Source organism: Aythya fuligula, chromosome 14 (assembly GCF_009819795.1).
Source record: "Aythya fuligula isolate bAytFul2 chromosome 14, bAytFul2.pri, whole genome shotgun sequence".
NCBI classification, from domain to species: domain Eukaryota; kingdom Metazoa; phylum Chordata; class Aves; order Anseriformes; family Anatidae; genus Aythya; species Aythya fuligula.
The window spans coordinates 9,729,899-9,748,468 of NC_045572.1; the positions used below are offsets into that span (position 1 = coordinate 9,729,899).

The following is an 18,570-nucleotide window of genomic DNA, read 5'->3' on the forward strand; positions in this document are numbered from 1 at the left end:
ATTAGATCATGTTTTTTTTATCCACATTATATTCCTGTAGCTCCCCTTTGCTGCTGCCACCACCACTAAGGCTTTTCCTTGTTGTATTGTAAGTTAACACCATAAGTTCTACCCTGCGGATGGAAGGATAAGTTGTTTTTCATTGCCCTTCTTCATTACCAACACCACAGAAATAAATTTCTAACATACGCTACAATTCAGCTTAGTTTTTCTCATTCAATTCTTTATGTTCCTGTAGGATATCAGTTTTGCCCATTTCTTGGAACAAAATTTCTATGGCCATTCATGAAGATAGCTCTTTTTTTTTCTCCAAGAGTCAAATGCCTTTGTGTTACATTTGACCAAAGGATCTTGAATAAAAACAATTTAAATTATATTTTATAACTGTTACAAAAGACACAAAAAATGGCCCAAGCCATTAAAATAATGTAAAATGAGTAATCGTTAAGCAGCTGTAGGAGAAGGAAGAAGAGAAAGGAGTAGAGATGGGTGCACAAAAGAAATAGGCACACAGGTTGTGCCTCAGCACTTTCTGTCAAAAGCATCTGAGCTCTAACCTTAGCTACTTCTTGATTTAACCAGGACTGCTTTTCATGGTGTTAATCATTTTTAACTGCAAACAGCTAGGAAGTTTCAAGTGATCCAAACTTGGAAGGTAATGAGGAAGGAGATACCTTTTCTGTAATCATACTTGTTTTAGTTGATTTCCCATATTTACTTTGAAATGTTATGCAGGCTGTGATTCTGTTCTCTGAATGCTAATTTATACTTTCCTTTCCTTTTCTGACTGCAGCTCTAGCCTCTCATGATTACATACTGAAGATAGTCCCAACGGTGTATGAAGACATGAGCGGCAAGCAGCGATACTCGTACCAATATACTGTAGCAAATAAGGTAAAGAAGCAGCAGGTAGTTCTCAGAGAAGCTCCTCATTGCAGCCCAGTGGATGCATGGAGGATCTTCAGTCATCATTCCTCGTCCCTCTTGCTCCTCTGCTCTACAGCCATGTACATTTGTTTGTAGGTGAGCAGTAGCCTCTGCTGGGAGAAGGAGGAACTGAAGCTCTTCAGAGTAGGGCTTTCTGTTGCTCCTGGTTCTGGTTTACTAGTTGGCTTATGAAATTCAGTCAGTTAGTTGAGCTGACTAGGGAGGAGACTCATTTCTGATTTTTTTCTTCTTCAGGATTTTATAAGTAGTAGATCTCTCCTATTACATTGCATTTTAAGTGTGTGTCAGAAGGGGAGATAGGAATTCTTGGGCTTTCTTTAATTTTTCAATTCCAGTATTTTTTTTATTAACTCAGAAAACAGCCAGTATAAAAGTAGCTAAATAAACTGAAATGAAGGAAATAACACTCTCTGAATTAGCAGAAAAGACTTGTACCAGAATTTTCAGCATTTTACAAATGTTGCTTTCTGATACTCAGCCATTGAATCTGCAGCAGCAAATATGCAAAGCTCGACTAGTTCACGTTATCTACTTTATTATACTGGATTATGATAGTTACTGTAACTTTATAATTCTTGAATGAATTTACAATAAATGTGTAGATACTTGCATTTTAATAATAAAATGTATTGAACTTTCTTCTTTAAAAAATATATTTAATTATTAAGGTAAAATTCCTCATTCATTTTAAAATAATTTGCCACCCAGGTGCTAAGTGAAAGTCCAGAATCTGTTTCTAATAGCTAATGACTGCTAGTGTGTCATAACTGAGATTCAAACACACACTTTCATGGGCTAGTTCTCAGATTAGTGTTCCTGTCTAGTGATTTTGGGGTTTGCTTGTCCCAATGATTTGGATGTCTCTCTCTATTCAGATAACAATGTCTTCTTTCTGCTTTATGTCACCACTGCTGTTCTGATAAGACTCTTGTGACACAAGCTCTGAAAGTAATTTGGAAAACAGACAGCAGGAGCTTTTGACACTTCTGTGAACATGGTTGCAAGTTCAGCCAAGACTGACTCATTAAGGTAGAATTGCTGGTGGAGAAAACAGGAGAGGAAGGAAGAAATGAAGTCAGTTCTGTCAAAACTGAAGAGCAGAGAAACAGCACTGCCTCTGCATTTTCTTCTCATTAAAAATGAAAATTTTCATATCACTGTTTTTAGTCTTTGACTGCCTTTCTCATTAGTGGGAAAAAGGAATTGGAAGCCATTGGAATAGTCTGGCATAGGTTGGCTAGTATGATGACATGAAGAAAGTTTTAGCTGCTAGATCCTTTTTCCTCACTTCTCCAGGTAGCTGCTCTCAACATATGCTGCAGAAAATGTCTGCAAATAAGAGTCCTGAAAATATCCTGACATTTCAGCACCATTTTACTTTTCTTGTCATTCATGGAGGGGAAATAAACAAACAGAAAAACCCAACCTAAATAGAGCAAAATTTGGGAGTTATGTGGGACCAGTGAAAGAGATTGGTAAGAGATTGATGCTGGCTCATTGTTTCCCTCTGATCTCAGAGGGAAAAGTAGTTGTCTTTTTTGTATCATGCTCATGGGTGTCATATTGCTTGTCATTTCTTCCTCTTTCCAAAATATACGAGCTTGTCTTTGCCTCTGCATGGAGAACTGAGACTGAAAAGGTCATCTGAGTTGGCAGGCATGTCACAGGGATAAAAGAAGGGAAGAGCAGCTGGGTAAAGAGGCGGTGTGTGCCATGCAAATGCTGATGGCTCTGACCTGAGTTCCTAGCAGATTTTTCTTTGGTTTCGCTTGTCAGTTGAGATCAGTGTCCTGCTGCTTGAAACTTGATAGATGTTTCCACTGAGAGCACAGACAAAATATTAGCTCAGAAAGATGTAACACTTGATACTAAGCTGATGTTAGTATCTGTTCTACATTGGTGTTGTGCACTATGTCTTACCAGGGCGTTGTCCTGTGGCTGATACATAGCACTGTGCCTCTTCTTAATTAAATGGCTTAAAGGAGATTATCAATGGAAATCTAAAGATGGGTCTCTTGAACCAGCTTGAAATATTTTTGTAACCTTTGCCAATATTTTTCTGTATACAGCTTCATTCCAGCTTTCAGCATGATTTTTAAACCCACTAAATGGGTCTTTAAAAGAGCTGCTTTAAGGGCTCTACGTGGTTCATACTGAGTAGTGAGCAAAGCATTCACATTGTTGGTCCCCATGTGAAGGGGGCCTCACAGACAGGAATTGCCGCTTGCTATTCTGAGTGCATAGACAAGCAGGGATTTTCAGGTTCTTGCAAACTAAGTTCTGTTTGTTTGATGAATGTCCCAGCATATAATTTACATGTTGACAGTACAAAAACTTCATCTGCAACCATTTAGAGACTCCTTGCATTTCAGTAGAGCAGATCTAAGCTAGGCTAATCAGTGACCGTCTTTCTGCTTATTTCTGTAACTTTGAATGAAGGTGAACATAACATCATCACTCTGTGCCCATCTATATCATAATCACACTCTGAAGAAATTATTTTCCTCTTTGAAAAGGATAGGGGAAGAAATATCATACTAGAATTAGCTATTTATTTCTTTGTCTGATCATTAGTACAGAACAGCCAGTTAAGGACCAGATCCACAGGTGCTGTTTTATTGCAGATGCTGTACATGGAATGAGACTGCTCACACTTTGTGACATTTTTCCCCACTTTCTCTTCTAGGAGTATGTAGCCTACAGTCACACTGGCCGCATTATCCCAGCTATCTGGTTTCGCTACGATTTGAGCCCCATCACAGTGAAATACACAGAGAGGCGACAGCCTTTGTACAGGTTTATAACATCGGTGAGTTACTCTAAATCTCTGGTTCTCCTTTTTCCCGCCTGCCTTCCATTTCTTTTCTGAGCCTTACATTCCCAGAAAAAATTGAGTTTCTGCTTCAGAGCGTTATGACATAATTGAAATAAAGCAGTGCATCACCACGCTTGTACTGAAGTGTAAGTGAGGTAACCGGTAAGTCCTATACTCCGACAACTTGATTTAATAGTTGGGCACAAGAAGGAAGAACATTACCCTATTACAGAAATGCCAAACTCTATCTAGGCAGGATGAGCATGATTGCAGCATGTCAGAAACTTGGAACTAAAACTAATGTGGTGTGCAGTAAAGCAGGCTTCAGTAAGACCTCTCTGATGATGAGGTCTAACTTGGAGAGAAGACAAGGCAGTTTTATTCAGTATAGCTGCTTGGTTTAAATGGGTATGCCAGCTCCAGAATTCTGCTCCTGGGCAGAAGTGGAGAAGAGCAGCATTATCAAATTCCAGAGGTGTTTTCCTGACCAGCTGTGTTTTGATCTATCCAGATAGCATCCTGCAGTACTGATCTCAGCATCTGTAACAAAGCTGTACTGTCCAAACTGCTAGTTAGGCTAAGAGTTATTTCAAGATCTTCCAGAACTTTAAAAAATGTCTTGAGGGAGTTGGCTTAAAATGTAAACTGCAGTCCCTTTGTGCCAGTGAGGCATGATGCAACATGAAGTAGTTGATAAATTGTCTGGAATGAAGACCTTGGATTTTGATTTTTAAACTGTTTGAATATTTTAATTGGAAGTTAACATAAACAGTGTGGCTATGTTGCACTTAAGGATTTTGATTTTGCAGTTTCTGATAAACACCAAATTCTTTTCACTTAGCATTGGAGATGTGTGTGACCTCCAGGATACACACATACCGAGACAGAGGGGCTTGAAGCAAAACCTAAAAGTCATGGTTTAAGACCTTCTCATCTTAGCATGTATGTCTGGCTTCCAAAGATAATCCTAAAAAAGGTCAAACATCAGCATTTTATTACTTGGCATCTCACACTGCCTCTACATGTATTTCTTTCCTGAGCACTATGCTCTCGTAGGTTACTTAAGCTTCTTGGTGGGGGTGGAAGTGTGGAGGTGTTTTTAACAGGAAACAATGTTTAGAAATCACTGATGGCTGGCACTATTCTTTGTCGTGTCTGCTGCTAGTATTGATTTACTGCTGATATGCCCCTGTATGCATATAAATAGCATCTTTGTTGAATGTGATGCTGTGCTTCAGAGCTCACACCAGGAGTTCAGAGGAGAGGCTTTCCTTTCTGATTGCCACGATGACCTTTTGGATTTAGGATCGCCCACTTAGAGCTTTGCCCCGTCCTGTCTGTACAGTTAGGTGCTTTCTGGCTGCTAGATTGCTGAAGAAGAGATTTAGAATTGATTTTTGTCTACTTCAGTCTTAATTGGCTGTAGTCTGAAGCAGCTCACTTGGGGCCGTGCCAATTTAACATCCTTCCTGTGGAGTCGTGCGGGTGGCAATGGTATCTGCAGGAGCTGTTACGCAGCGTGTCAGACACAGGTTTTCCAGACCCTTTTCAGACGGGGCTGACTGAAAGGCAGCTGATCCTGTTACAGGTGCTGTGCCGTGGCTATCAGCATGACCCATCTGGCCCTAGTGCAGACGATCTGCTCTCGCATCCGTTTAGGCTAGGAAAGTTTTACGCTAGGGCAGCTCTGACTTGGCGTGGGTGTTAGAGCATTCCAGGTGGCACCGGAAAGGTTGGAGGGGAGCAGGGCTGCAAAGGATTAGCACACCTTTTGTCCTAGGTTTCTTTGCCCTGTTTTGATGACACAGTCTGCTCTGTTGTCCTTTCCGCTGCTCCAGCCCCATCCTGTATTTCCTGCGTGGCATTTTGCATCACAGTTGCTTTGGAGACCGGTTCATGATCATCACCACTGGGCTGAGGCTGCACCTACCTGGCCCAGGCATCTGGCCCATTGTGCTGGGGCATCTGGAGTCGTTCCTGAATGGGGCTGTGCAAACGCGTCAGCTTTTTCTGAGCCGCAGCTGCTTAATTTTAAAATGACAAGAGGGGCTCTGGGGTGGGTGCTGTGACACCTTTTATCGAGCAGATTACTTACTAAGGCACCCGTGTGACTTCCAGAATAATAAGTGTGTCCTGGGGAAGTGAGAGGATCCTTAGGGTTTGAAAGAAACTTCAGCAGGGTTGGAGATGTAGCATGGTGTGTCAGGGTAAGCCGTGTTGACATTGGAGGGACAGATACGCTGAAAAGGGACGATCCCATGTGGAGTGATCAGGTGGAAAGGGTATTGGCTGCTCAGCAGAGAGCCCAAGGAATTTCATTCTGCTGTTGGGAAGGTTATCTGATGCTCTTTGTTGGTATTGCACTTGCCTCCCAAAAATTTCAGTGCTGCTAAGGGTGGCATGCCTAGCATTGGTCGCTGGCCCTCTGTATTCCCAGCTGAACCACTGCACTGTGTATTTCAGCACTCAAACTCGTGCCTGTTCCTTGGCTTTTGTGGTACTCAGAATTATCCTAATTTTCTGTACCATGCTAGAGGTGCCTCCTGGGTAGGACAAAAGGCATTGATTTAGGGTAGGTTTTACTTTACGTGTCACACTTCAGAAAATTCAGTACTAAGGAGGGCTTTGAATTGCTTGTAAATCAGTGCTGCCACTGTTGCCACATTGTGAATTTGCCATGGATCCTGGGGTTAACCACACACCTAGCACAGTGTTACACACAGTAGTTTTTGCCCATTAAATCATACAGTGTAAAATCAAGATACATCCCAGTAAAGAGAAGCCATTCATAGCCTTGTGGTTGAGGTTGTGGTGCAGAGGGGAAAGTTTCACTGCTGAAAATTCATGAGTTCTCTTGCAAGTGGCCAAGCTGACAGAAGCGTTTTATCGTGAGGTCAGTGTAGGGACTGGAAGAGGACAGCAGGCAGAAAACAAGCCAAATTTCTGGTGAAGCGTTCAAAATCCAAGAAAAGAAAAAACAGTCTATTTTTTTTCCTGATATGATAGGACTAGTCAGCCTGCTAGGTGTGAAAAGAATTAAGCTGGAAGTAATGGGAGGATATGGGTTTCAGGGAGAATTATTTCCGCTGTGGGACTTGTTGCCAACAGGTAGCACAGACTCAGTCCCATGGATTTTTTTAGAGCTAAGATAGTGTAGTTTTACAAGATGTGCTGCAGGTCAGCCAGAAGCCTCTGGGTGGAATTCTGCAGCTTACTGTATCAGGAATTGTGTGGTGCTCCTACTGGTCTCCTTTGTCCTTTAAATCACCCCCAGATTTAAGACCTGCCAGAGGTTCACAGTCACATCTGACCTTTGCCTTTCTGTCGTCTTGCTTGCATCCTCGCCTCTTGCATATCTGTTGGTGTTCTGCTTTGGACTTAGCCTGCATCCCAGCAACTGTCCGATAATCGTATGCTGTTAAAAAGCCTCTTGTACGTCCCATGTTGCATGGTCTCTCACTTCTGTAATGTCTACATTTCTGTATTCCTTTTCCTTCCTCCTTTAATGCTTAGACCTGAGTCAAACTCCTGGGGCCAAGAACAAATCATTCGCAGCATAAAACCCCATTAAATATGAATAAGGGCACGATGCCTGCCTTCCTTCGGCGCTGCAAAGGAACAGAGCTCCGTACGTATGAGAGCAGCGATGATCCAGGAGTGTGGTGGTGCAGCTTCCGTGCTGACCTAGAGACCAACCCTGGCGCTGCCTTTTTTTGTCGCAACAAAGCAGAGCACTGTGTGCGTGCTTGGAGGCAGGCTCCAAGCGAGTGCCAGGTGTGTGTGAGTCATAAACACTCAGCAGCACGGAGCAGTGCAGATGAATATATATTTTTTTTCTCTTCCCCCCCCACCTTGCGCTGCTGCACTGAAGTCACATTTTCCTACCGTATGATGCAAAATCTTCGTGTTGGACGGTTTTGCTGTTTGCAGAGTAAAATCTCCCGTCAGCTGAGCTGCTCTGAACTGAACTAACCCAACGCCATTGCTGTCATTTTCCCTGAAAAATCACCCTGTGTCAGGCTGTGGGGATTTGGGGGACACAGAGGGCAGGAGCTGGCCTTGTTCCCTTTGCCTCAGGCTGCTGCTCTGGTTTCTGAAGCCCTTATCTTCTGGAATGCCAGCCATCCCTCAAAAAGCCATGTTTACCTTGCCTTGTTGTCCCTGCTGCTTCTCCACGTCTCACTGAGCTGACTGCACACAAATACCCTGGTTATAAATATGTGTCTAAATGAGTGATGTATTTCTCTCTGCCTTCCCTCGTCATTAATGACCTGTTTGTTCTGTTGCCATTGTGAACTCCATGCTGAACCCAACGCTGCTGCTCTTACGTTGCTCTTTTGTCTGTAACTCTGCCCATGGGATTTAGTGGGTTTTGGGGCACAGTAGGTCAGTGTGGCTCCGCTTCCCCTCTGCGTTAGTTGCATTGCATTTCCCTGAAGCCCTGCTTTTCTCGCTCACAGCCAGCTCCTCTTTTCCTAGGCAGGCCCTTCTCAGGAGATAAGCCCTGCGTCGTGTCCCATCCTCGCTGACCCACTGTCTCTCCTCCTCAGAGCCACCTAATCCTACCCAATGAATTACATGCAAAAGCCCGAATTAAAAGAGCATCACAGTTACAAAGTCAAAAAATGTGGGCGTTAGGAAATGCCAGGTCCTGTGTAATTAGAACTTAGCTGTTAAATGTCATTAGGTTATGTTACTGTGCATCACACTTTCCATGTGAGCCCAGCCCAGCTCGGTGTGTGGTGGGGTGGCACCCCGGGAGCACCGTTCCTTCCCATCGTGCGGTGTTCACCTGCCTACCGCCGTGTTGCTCTCGGGTGGTCTGTGTTAACCCAGCCTCAGGCTGTGTGCTTCCACAAGGACTCTGAGACAGCTGTTGTCGTGGTATTGGACACTTCAAAGGCGTTTTCCTTCGTGGTTTCCCTAGGAGGCAATTTTGGCCTTGTCCCCACTTCATAGATAAAAGAGTTGAAGCGATGTGGTGCAGTGCCTGCAACTGGTGCCCCCTGATTTTGGGTGCTCCATGCCAAGTTGCCGTTAGTTTGACATTTCAGAATACTGCTGTGTTTTTCTAACCTTCGAGAACCGCTTTAGGCTGTTACGCTTATCAGAAGATTAAACTTTTCCCTACATCTGTTCTTGAAAATGATTGTATGTTTATGTAATTCTACCCAAGACTTCTTGTATGGAAAACCTTGGCTCACAAGCGGTTAAGTTGGCAGAGCTTTTGTAAGCAGCCCTTGTAATGGAAAGTGTTAGACAGACTTAGCTGTAGGTGTCACTGGTAGCTACTTTTTTCTGTTAGTCACTATCCTTAACATGCTATTTAAGTGTCTTTTGCCTGTTTGCAAATGCTGTATCTTGTGAAATAGGGAAAAGACTACAAGGCCGTGATATTTATAATAGAAAACAGTAGTAGGAAGATGTGAGCAACACAGAGCTTCTAGAAAGCTTTGTTAGGTGGAGTTCAGCCTGGAAAAGAACAGCGTTTATGCTGTACTCCTAGGAGCTGGGTTTTATGACTGGCTCAAGCTGTGATGATTCTGGATAACACTAAATTATTCCACTACAGAGAACAATTTTCCTGAATGATTGTCATGTAATTACTGCACTGTTACTCAGTTCTTAGCATGCTTCCAGAAGATACCCTAGCAGTAGGCAATATCTTTCCTCTCAGCTTCAAGCTGCGTAAATGTTTGCCTCCTTGCTAACGTTTGTTTCCTCTTTTGTGTGTTTCAGATATGTGCCATCATTGGGGGAACGTTTACTGTAGCTGGGATCCTTGACTCCTGCATTTTCACAGCATCAGAAGCCTGGAAGAAGATCCAGCTGGGGAAGATGCAGTAGCAGTGAAACTCGTCTCCAAGGACAGGGTCAAAGATTGAGAAACCTACCACTACCTGTTTTTGTCTTTATTTTCTATTTGATTGAATCAGTAAGTTTTTCTCTAATGAGGCTGTTCAGTGAAGACCTCTTCAACAAATCAAAGAAATTTCCATGCATTTCAGAGCTCTGAGAAGAAAAAAAAAAATAAAATCAATGGAATCAGGGCTTAGATTTTGATTCTCTCCCCCCAGAAACAGGTTGAAATGCTATATATGAAATGTACTGTCAGATCTAAGTAAGGAGAACAGTATCGTCTGTGGGAGGTTCTGATGGCAGTGTACAAACTAGGTAGTAGATTACAAAGAGTTAAGCTGTCTTTTGGCACTTTTGGGATTTTGTTGGATTTGCATGATTAGACAATCGACTTTTATATAACGCAAAGTTATACATTAGGAAGAAATTCCACCTGTGGTGCCAAAAAGGTGATGTATCTGTTGGTGAGGAATGGAAAGTGTTAGTTCCTGTAGCAAGCTTTAGAGACAGAGGGCAGAAATAACATCAAGAAATGTCTTGGGCTTTTATGGAAAGCTCTTTTGCTCAGATATGACCTTTCTAATGAAATGAGCAAATTTGAAAAGGAAGCTTTCCCCCAGCTACTTTTTCCTGGATGATCTGTGATCCAGGCAGAGGAAGGGCCTTTCTTTTACTCTGGATGTAAAAGTGGTTTAATTTCTTCCCAGAAACTGAATATCCAGTCTTGTGTTTACAGGTGGCATGAAGTAAAAACCAAACCGAGCAACACAGTTTTATGTGGCCTTTGCTTTGAAAGGGAATAGTTGTCTTTACAGCATTAGCTTTTTTAATTTCTTCTGTGTTTGTTTCTTTAAACACAGACCACCCAGCAGTCTGGACTCTGCAATTCTGCTTTAATATTATTATTATTATTATTACTGTTGTTGTTATTTTGAAAAGGGGTTGCCCATTCTATGTGTCCAGAAAAATGATGCAGTCTTCTGGGTGGATGAGCACAGCTTACTGTCTTGCTTTGTGTGTGTATATTGAATACACCTGGAAAACACAGGAAGTCTGTCTCTTCACGGTTCAAGGTGCCTACCTGTTTCTTTAAAATCCAATCAGGCATCTTTCCTGAGCCCTAGACTGACACTTTGCCCACAGGTACACCGACAGCAGGGCAGGCATTCCCACAACCCGGCCCCTGCTAGCAATTTTCTTCTATTCCTTAAAACGGTACCTGAACTTCCATGCCCGTTCATTCAAGCCTCGTCTTCTGAGACCTCCAGGAAATGGAGGTGTGAGGGGGAAGCTACTGCCAAGCGTGGCTTGTATGCAACAGTAGACATGAGTTCACTAATAATGAGACCAATGCCCACCAGTGCATTCTGCATAGCCTCCTAAATGTTCCTTGAGTAGTAACAGTCTCTGCATGCTTTGTGAGTGTCTGAGCCGAGGATACACAGATTTTAAGTGTTCCAGGATAGACAAAAATCATAACAAATTAAAATCCTTAACTCAATCGATGGTATAAATTCTAAGACGGGTGCAGGATTTCTCTTGGATAATATCTGCTGTCCATTGCCTTTTCCTGGAGGCCAAAGTATCCAAACATTTTGTTGTAATAATATGAATCTTTGAATATTCAGTGTTAATGCTAGAGTCAAATACATTTCAAAAGTATTCCTAATACATGTCTGTTGAAATTGTCTCATTCTTTTGGAAGTAGGGAAGGTAGCCAGTTTTATCTGCACACACACGTACATGCCCACACCCCCCTAAGAATAAAAAGGCCAACAACCCCCCCGCCCTACCCTGGCCCATTTTCTGCCCTGTAGTGATTCCTGACCAGTTACAGCATTGGAACTTTTCCTTGTTCTTATTATGGACTGATTGCTGTTCCTTTAGGTGTAAACTGGACTGTGTAATTTCCTGTATCTGTTAATGTATGGATAGATTTTATACATTTTTGCCATTTACAAAAATCAACTTGAAAACAAGATGCTTGTCTTCATTTCGGTGCGCGTGTCCGTCTGTCCACGAGCAGTACCCACTAGGTGGCGGCGGCTGCCTAGTGGCAGCCTGGGGTTTTTCCATTGCAATTCCTTCTCCTGCTGCCTGAAGGATTTCTTTCCTCTGATCCACTGTCACCAACTGAAACTTAAAGCAAAAAAAATCCTAGTTTTTCCTCTTGAATTTGTTGGATCTTTGCTTACAGCATGCGAACTTGATGGATTTCAGGGATGCAATGTTAATGTCTTAGCAGGGCATCCTTCTGAGTGATGCAAGAGAAGATCCCTGCAGCACGGTGGATTGCGCTGTCAGTTTTCTGAAGTTTCTTCCCTGTTATAATTTCTTCAACAAAAACTAGAAAAGTTGGTTGCAGATTCCTGCGTGTCTCCTGCCTCCGGTGTGTAATTTCTGCCCTTCTCCTTCCCCCCCATCATCTGAATTAAACGCTGCCTTCTGCGCAGTCCAGGCCAGTTCTTTAAACCAGATCAGTGAAAATGTTTCGCTTTTTTTGGAAATAACAGATGCATACTTCAATGTGCTTGCTTTCTCTGCCAAAATGTCCACTGCAATAATGTAATAAATCACTTTATTTTTTTTTCCTAAATGTGGAAACCAAATTCTAATAAAGTTCTGGCGAAGCTCTGCTGAAGAAACAGTCTGCACCTTAGTTCTCTAAGCCAGGTCTAAGCCTTTGAGCACTACCAAGCCAAGGCTGACTCCAGGGTCTGCCGTACATTGTGGCATGCTTGTCCTTCAGGCATGGCTGGCTTGGATCAGGTAATGTTGCTGCATCGTGTATTTACAGAAGGATTTGCTCTTCTCTCCAAATGTAAAAGTGCAGTGGTTACTGTCATAGCAGTCCTGCCCCATGCATACATGTGTCACTAGATTTCACTTCTATTCTCAGACATTTTCTAGAGATAAAACGATGCTTTGAAACATCAATGCAAACAACAATAATCTCAAGTCATAGGGGAAGGAAAACTGTTGATTTTATGTGTTCATTCATCTTGACTTTGCTCTTTCAAATCAGTATTTTGACAGAAGTATTTGTGGTTCTCCAAGAACGACATCCCTGTAGGAAGTAAAATATTTAGCACTTGTGTATATTCTGGTTTAAATAAACCTCTTCGAAGCTGCGCTTCATCATACAATGAGAACCTGCAGCACGGGATGCTTTGCGGTGGTGGAGTTGGAATTTCAGCTCTAGGGGAAGCTGTGAAGCTGTGCTTTGGCATGTTCAAGAACTGTGTGGACTGCTAAAGTGTTTTTTTTTTTTTTTTTTTTTTTTTAAGAAAATGGAAATTGGATGAGAAGAAAAAAATTGAGATGCATTTATGAATGTTTGATGTACCAAGTATCTGCATTTAACTACTGCTCTGTAAAAAGTGAAACCTGCAGTGTAGATGGCAATGTTTATAGTTAATTTTCTGACTATTTCTCATTTAAAGTTGCTTCCTGGTTGTGTGATACACAAACTTTTGGGGCTGAAAATGACTGCAATGAGTATCTGCTTTAGAACAGCCCTTTGAAGTTCCAGCTGGGATATGGCGATGAGGTGTTTCTCAATAGTCCTCGGAAGAAGGGGGAGAGGGGCAGGGGTTGTAGTCCTGTAACGCGGTACGGCAATGTTTAAAGCACAAGTCAAAAGCATTTTTACAGTGGAGTTTATTCAGGAGTTCTCGCCTTTCCCTTTTAGTTTGCAACCTGATGTTAATAAAATCCTAGGCTTTTTAGTTCTACAATTACAAATAAATCTCTCGTGTTTTGATTGCTTTCTTGTTGCACTGCCATTGCAAAATCATTCTGAAAGGGTTTTTGTGTTTGTTTTTAGTTATTGCTCCAATGAGCTCAGCGTTATGGCACAATGCGATCACTGCTGGGGTTAACGGGGCTCTTTTGTAATCAGCCCTGAGTCAGGGCTGGACGTTCAGTGCTTGGCTTTGCATGGTACCAAGTGTCCTAACCTCAGGTTGGGGTTGTTTTTTTTTGCCTTTGTTTTTTTTTTTTTTTTTTTAAATGAGGTGCGTGGATTGTGCTTGGAACTCGCTGGTTTTGGCTTTGTTTCCTCGGTGAGTTGATGTGTAAAATAACCCCGGTTTTGACCCCCCACCTTTTAATTTCCGTCTCGTCTTGCTTCACGCAGTATTTGGAAATCACACTGAGGTAATTAGGGAAGATTGAATTGCGCAGGGTTACGCCAGACTGAGCATGGGCGCAGTGTGTCCGCACCACGTTCGGTAATTAGTTATTTTTAATTGGGGGGCTGCTCCTGCCTCGCTCCTGCCCTACACCGGGCACTCCCAGCACCTCCCTTTGGGAATGAGCTCTGAGGGGAGAAGCTTCATTTCTACCAGAATGAAGCAATTGGGAATAATTTCCTAAAAAAATGAAGTTGTGGGGAAGGTTAAAAAAGGCGGGCTCCCCTGAGGGGGGCTGGGGCCGGGCCTCGGCGCCTCAGGGGAGCCCTGAGGGGGCCCGGGAGGGGCGGGGGAGGGCTGCCCGCTTGGCCACGCCCCCTTTCACCTGGCCACGCCCACATCCCACATGGCCACGCCCCCTCTCTCTCCGCCTCCACCGCTGGCCTCCGGCCGCCAGGGGGCGCTGCTGGCGCCCGCCCCCCTCGCGAGCTCTCGCGCGAACCCCGCGGCCTCTTGCCGGAAGCGGAAGCGCCTCCTTCTCTTTCCGGCCGAGCGGCGCGGCGGCAGCAGCGGGGTGAGGGCTCCGCGGGCGGGCTGCGAGCATCGGCCGCCATCCGCCGGCATCGGCCGCGCCTGGGGGCGGGCAGCGGCCGGGACCGGGCCCTGCTGACGGGATCGGGCGCCGCTGGGCCCGGAGGGGCCGCTCCGGCCCGCAGCCGGGGCTGTCTGCTCAGGCGGGGCCCGGTGCCGGCACCGGGCGGCGCGCGGGGGTGGGGGGTGGGGGGCAGGCTCCGCGCAGACCTCGCTGATTTAATGGTCTAACGCAGTGGAAGGCTGAGATCTTCTGGTTAGCAGCGGGGGGAGGCTTGGCGTGGACAAACAGAAGGGCCCGGGGCCAGGCTGTCAGGCACGGCATAGCAGTGCCCTGGCAGACAGCGTTAGGCGTGGTTATTGAGGTTTAGGGATGGCCAAATGCAGTTCGTTTAGCAAATCTGTTACGTGCTGCAAAGTCTGATATTGCACTGCACTAATATTGCAGCCTCTAAGCTTTACAAGTATTCTATCTTTGCAAGTCTGAAACGTATGCTCCCTTCATAAATAAAGCAGATGTTTACATTGGTGCAAAATTAAGACTGCTCAATCAGATGTCCCACACTCTGAGTGCACTTAGCTCTGGATTAGAAAGAACGGTCTCATGCACACACAGAGCACATTTGACAATCCATAGGGTCATTGTCAATTATGGAAGAGCCTTAAACCTTGTTTAAATTCCATATTGTAAAGCTGTACAAATTTGGAGTGGGAGTAAAAACAGCTCAACTGCATTTTTAACTTTTAGCGTACTTAAAATAGGCAGGCAATAACAGGAATGCGTTTGAGTAATATGTCTCTCAAAATGCTGTTGTTCTTCCTGCAGCCAAAATGAAGTTCAATCCATTTGTGACCTCAGACCGCAGCAAGAACCGCAAACGGCACTTCAATGCACCTTCGCACATCCGAAGAAAAATAATGTCCTCCCCGCTCTCCAAGGAGTTGCGGCAGAAATACAACGTCCGCTCGATGCCCATCAGAAAGGACGATGAAGTCCAGGTATCTTTCAGGCTGCACTGTCACACTTGAAGTTCATTCATATTTTGTTTTCCATGCCAAATTCAAATCGATGCTACAGCGTTGCCATGAGTCTTGTAAAAATAATACAAGTTAATGTAATCATAGCTTTGGCCTGTTGAGTATTTCTTAAGGTCATGTCAGTGAGAAGGAAGATAAGAGGAACATAAATCTGGCAGTAGAATTATATGCGTTGTTCACATGTGTCATTTAGTTGCGTGCATTGATGGTCACTCTGGATTAAAGACTTTAAAGAATAAAGTGAAAAAATGATTTCATTTTTGTAGGCTGTTTGCTACCTGTACTATGGGCAGGATCAGTTTAGAAGTGAATGAAGTTAGGTGGCCTTTTTGTTTTAAAATGTAATGTAGAGACAAATTAAGATGTAAAACTGTTGAGGTTGACTGTTCTGGTTGAAAAGATTGGAAGTTACTTGATTAGGGCTTACTGCAGGCAAAATGAGGGAAAAGGACAGTTTTGATCCATGGTATTTTCCATGTTAGTGATCACCTGAATCCAGTAACTGATAGCTTTCTGGCGTGAGTAGAGTTGGGAGCTCAACCTCTGCAGTTCTGGTTTTCTGTTGAGATAATTACATTGTGTTTGTTACGGCCTAGTAATTATTACAGAGGTATTTTGTAAGTTTTGGGAACACGTTTTCTATGTTCTCTTGTAGGTTGTCCGGGGGCATTACAAAGGGCAGCAGATCGGCAAGGTGGTCCAGGTGTACAGGAAGAAATACGTCATCTACATCGAACGTGTGCAGCGTGAGAAGGCCAACGGCACGACTGTGCACGTGGGAATCCATCCTAGCAAGGTGCGTAAAGTGACATCGGTGGTGCACAAAGAGGCCTTGCTGGCAAATCAAAAATCTGCTACTTGCATAAGTAGAACCTTGTTACGACATGTGAATAACAGGCTGAGATTGATTGGAATGGGCGTTAATTAACAAAGAAAAGCTACAGTGTCACAGTAGCCGGGAAATAGTGGTTGGAACCAGGAGCTCTCAGATGTTTTGGAGGCTTATTTGGTAGAGAAGTTGCTACAGACTTCAGAGTGTACCTGAAATGCTTTTTGGAAGAGCTTGGCGTTTTTAAAGCACAAATAGTTTTACTTTTTTTAATGATCGTTTTGGGAATGGATTGTTTAGAACAACCCTTCATTGTTGCTGTCTGGCACTGCACTAAGGAAGTGTTGGAAATGTTTGGATAGATGCTCAGAACTGTGATTTGTTCTTGCGACTGTTAGGCACTAATTTCACCTGAATCTAGTTTTAGCCTGAAGTGTTTTACAGTGTTTAGAGTTAGCAAAAAACAGGCAAAGCCTGTTTAGGTCATAATAGCAAAACATTTCCTATTAAACAGAACAACTAGACAGAAACCTAGTTCGAAGCAGATGAAATGAGTCTGCTTCAAGCCTGCCGTGTGGGCATGGGTATTGAAGTGCTGGTGGAGGAAATCCAGTTGTAGCAGGTTTTCTGGTCTGAAAGGTTGGTATGTACGGGAGAGGCAGAGCAGAATGGTTCCAAAACAGCCTAATGACCTGTGTGCAGGAACAACATTTGAGGTACAAGGTGACACTGATGGAAGCAGTGTACCTACAGCTGGGTATTACTTCCCTGGTAAATAGCAGTGGAAGAAATTGAGCTTTGTGCTGGTCCTGTGGTTCTGTGAAAGCTCACCTTAACTGGGATTGGGACCTTGGGAAAGGTTTGTACAGATTCTAGTTGTTAATGCATGAGAACAGGGGAACACTTGGTTGCAAACTGGCAGTGGGATGGGTCAGTGGTGTCTTGCCCACCCTTTTTTTTATATAAAGGGATGATTGAGACCGGACTGCACAGGGGAACTAACCAGGAGCATTTAGCTGTACTGCAGCCTATATCAATTTTCTAGGATTTGATTATGTCAATTGTATCTTTAAAGTGTTCCTTTCAATAATATCAAAGTATTTATTTCTTTGCCAGTTTTGGGGGCAGAAAAAGAACTGAAGCTGTCCAGGGGCTGAAAATCAGCCCTTGGGTTTTCTTCTGCGTTGTTACAAAATGTCGCTAAGGATCTGGTAGCGGATGGATTGGGCAGATTATCTTTTATATGCCCATGGTAGTAATAATTGATAATTCCTGTCCATTTTACAACTGGTCAGTAGCAGATTGTGTTCTTGAAAGCGTTCTCCATGTACGAGTCAGTGATGCGTGGACTTCATTGTTCCCTGCAGTAACGCCAGATGTTTGGTTACTCCAGGCAGTATAGCAATGACACAACAGTGGCCAGCAGCTGCGTGGTTTTCTAGTGTTCCAAAATGCAGGTAGAATTGTTTAAAACACGGAGAAATTAATAGAATCATTTAGGTTGGAAAAGCCTCATGAAGTCCAACCATCCACCTGAGTCCAGCACTAAACCATGTCCCAAAGCGTCACGTTCACACCTCTCTGAAATGGTGTCAGGAACGGCAACTCCACCACCTCCCTGGCAGCCTGGTCCAGCCCTGACCACCCTTCTTGCGCCAAAATTCATCCCATTAGCCAACTTAAGCCTTTTCTGGCACAGTTTGAGGCTGTTTTCCTCGCATCCTCAGGCTCCATTGCTTTCCTTTGTGGTGCTGGGAAGAAGAGTCAGCTGTATGCCGGTGCAGTGTCCATCGTGTTTGAGCAGTGCCTGGTGTAACAGACAGCGTTCCAATGAAAAGATGGAAATTGGGTTTACTTCAAAGTAATGATTTCATTCTGTAGCTGGGTCGAAATTTGACCGCTCTTCAGTTAGCTCAAATGTGGCCATGCATCCAAGCCACAGTCCAGATATTTTGATTCCTTGAATGCACCTGGAGAAATCAATACACCGCAGCGTTGTGGAACATGTGGGCAGCTCGGTACCTCAGTTCTACTCAAACCAACTTAAAGAATGTGTGGTAATAAACTGTGCTTTGGTAGTGTGCTGGAGGTGATGGGCCCAGGCCACGCTGTGTTAGCTCTGTGCTGTCAGGCTGCTGTACTTCATGCCGAGGACGCTGAATTCTTTGTCTTTTCCCTAGGTGGTGATCACAAGGCTAAAGCTGGACAAAGATCGCAAGAAGATCTTGGAGCGTAAAGCAAAATCTCGCCAGGTTGGCAAGGAGAAAGGCAAATACAAGGAAGAAACAATCGAAAAGATGCAAGAGTAGATTGTTTTCTATTTGACACCATTAAAGAACTGCTAAAACTAAACCTGG

General features: G+C 43.8%; 2 protein-coding genes across 2 annotated transcripts in view; both read left to right on the plus strand.

The window, feature by feature from the left end:
- ERGIC1 (endoplasmic reticulum-golgi intermediate compartment 1) overlaps positions 1-13,362 on the plus strand; it is a 59,417-nt gene extending 46,055 nt beyond the window's left edge. Inside the window, exons 8-10 of the mRNA XM_032196699.1 lie at positions 794-894; positions 3,635-3,757; positions 9,503-13,362. Coding sequence (XP_032052590.1) covers positions 794-894; positions 3,635-3,757; positions 9,503-9,610 — 332 coding nt within the window. The 3' untranslated portion in view covers positions 9,611-13,362. The remainder of the gene's footprint in view (positions 1-793; positions 895-3,634; positions 3,758-9,502) is intronic.
- Positions 13,363-14,273: 911 nt separating this feature from the next.
- On the plus strand, positions 14,274-18,565 carry RPL26L1 (ribosomal protein L26 like 1). The gene is made up of 4 exons (XM_032197215.1): positions 14,274-14,329; positions 15,173-15,345; positions 16,040-16,180; positions 18,394-18,565. Exons 2-4 carry the CDS (start codon positions 15,178-15,180, stop codon positions 18,520-18,522), a joined length of 438 nt encoding a protein of 145 aa, XP_032053106.1. The 5' UTR covers positions 14,274-14,329; positions 15,173-15,177; the 3' UTR covers positions 18,523-18,565.
- The last annotated feature ends 5 nt before the right edge of the window (positions 18,566-18,570 follow it).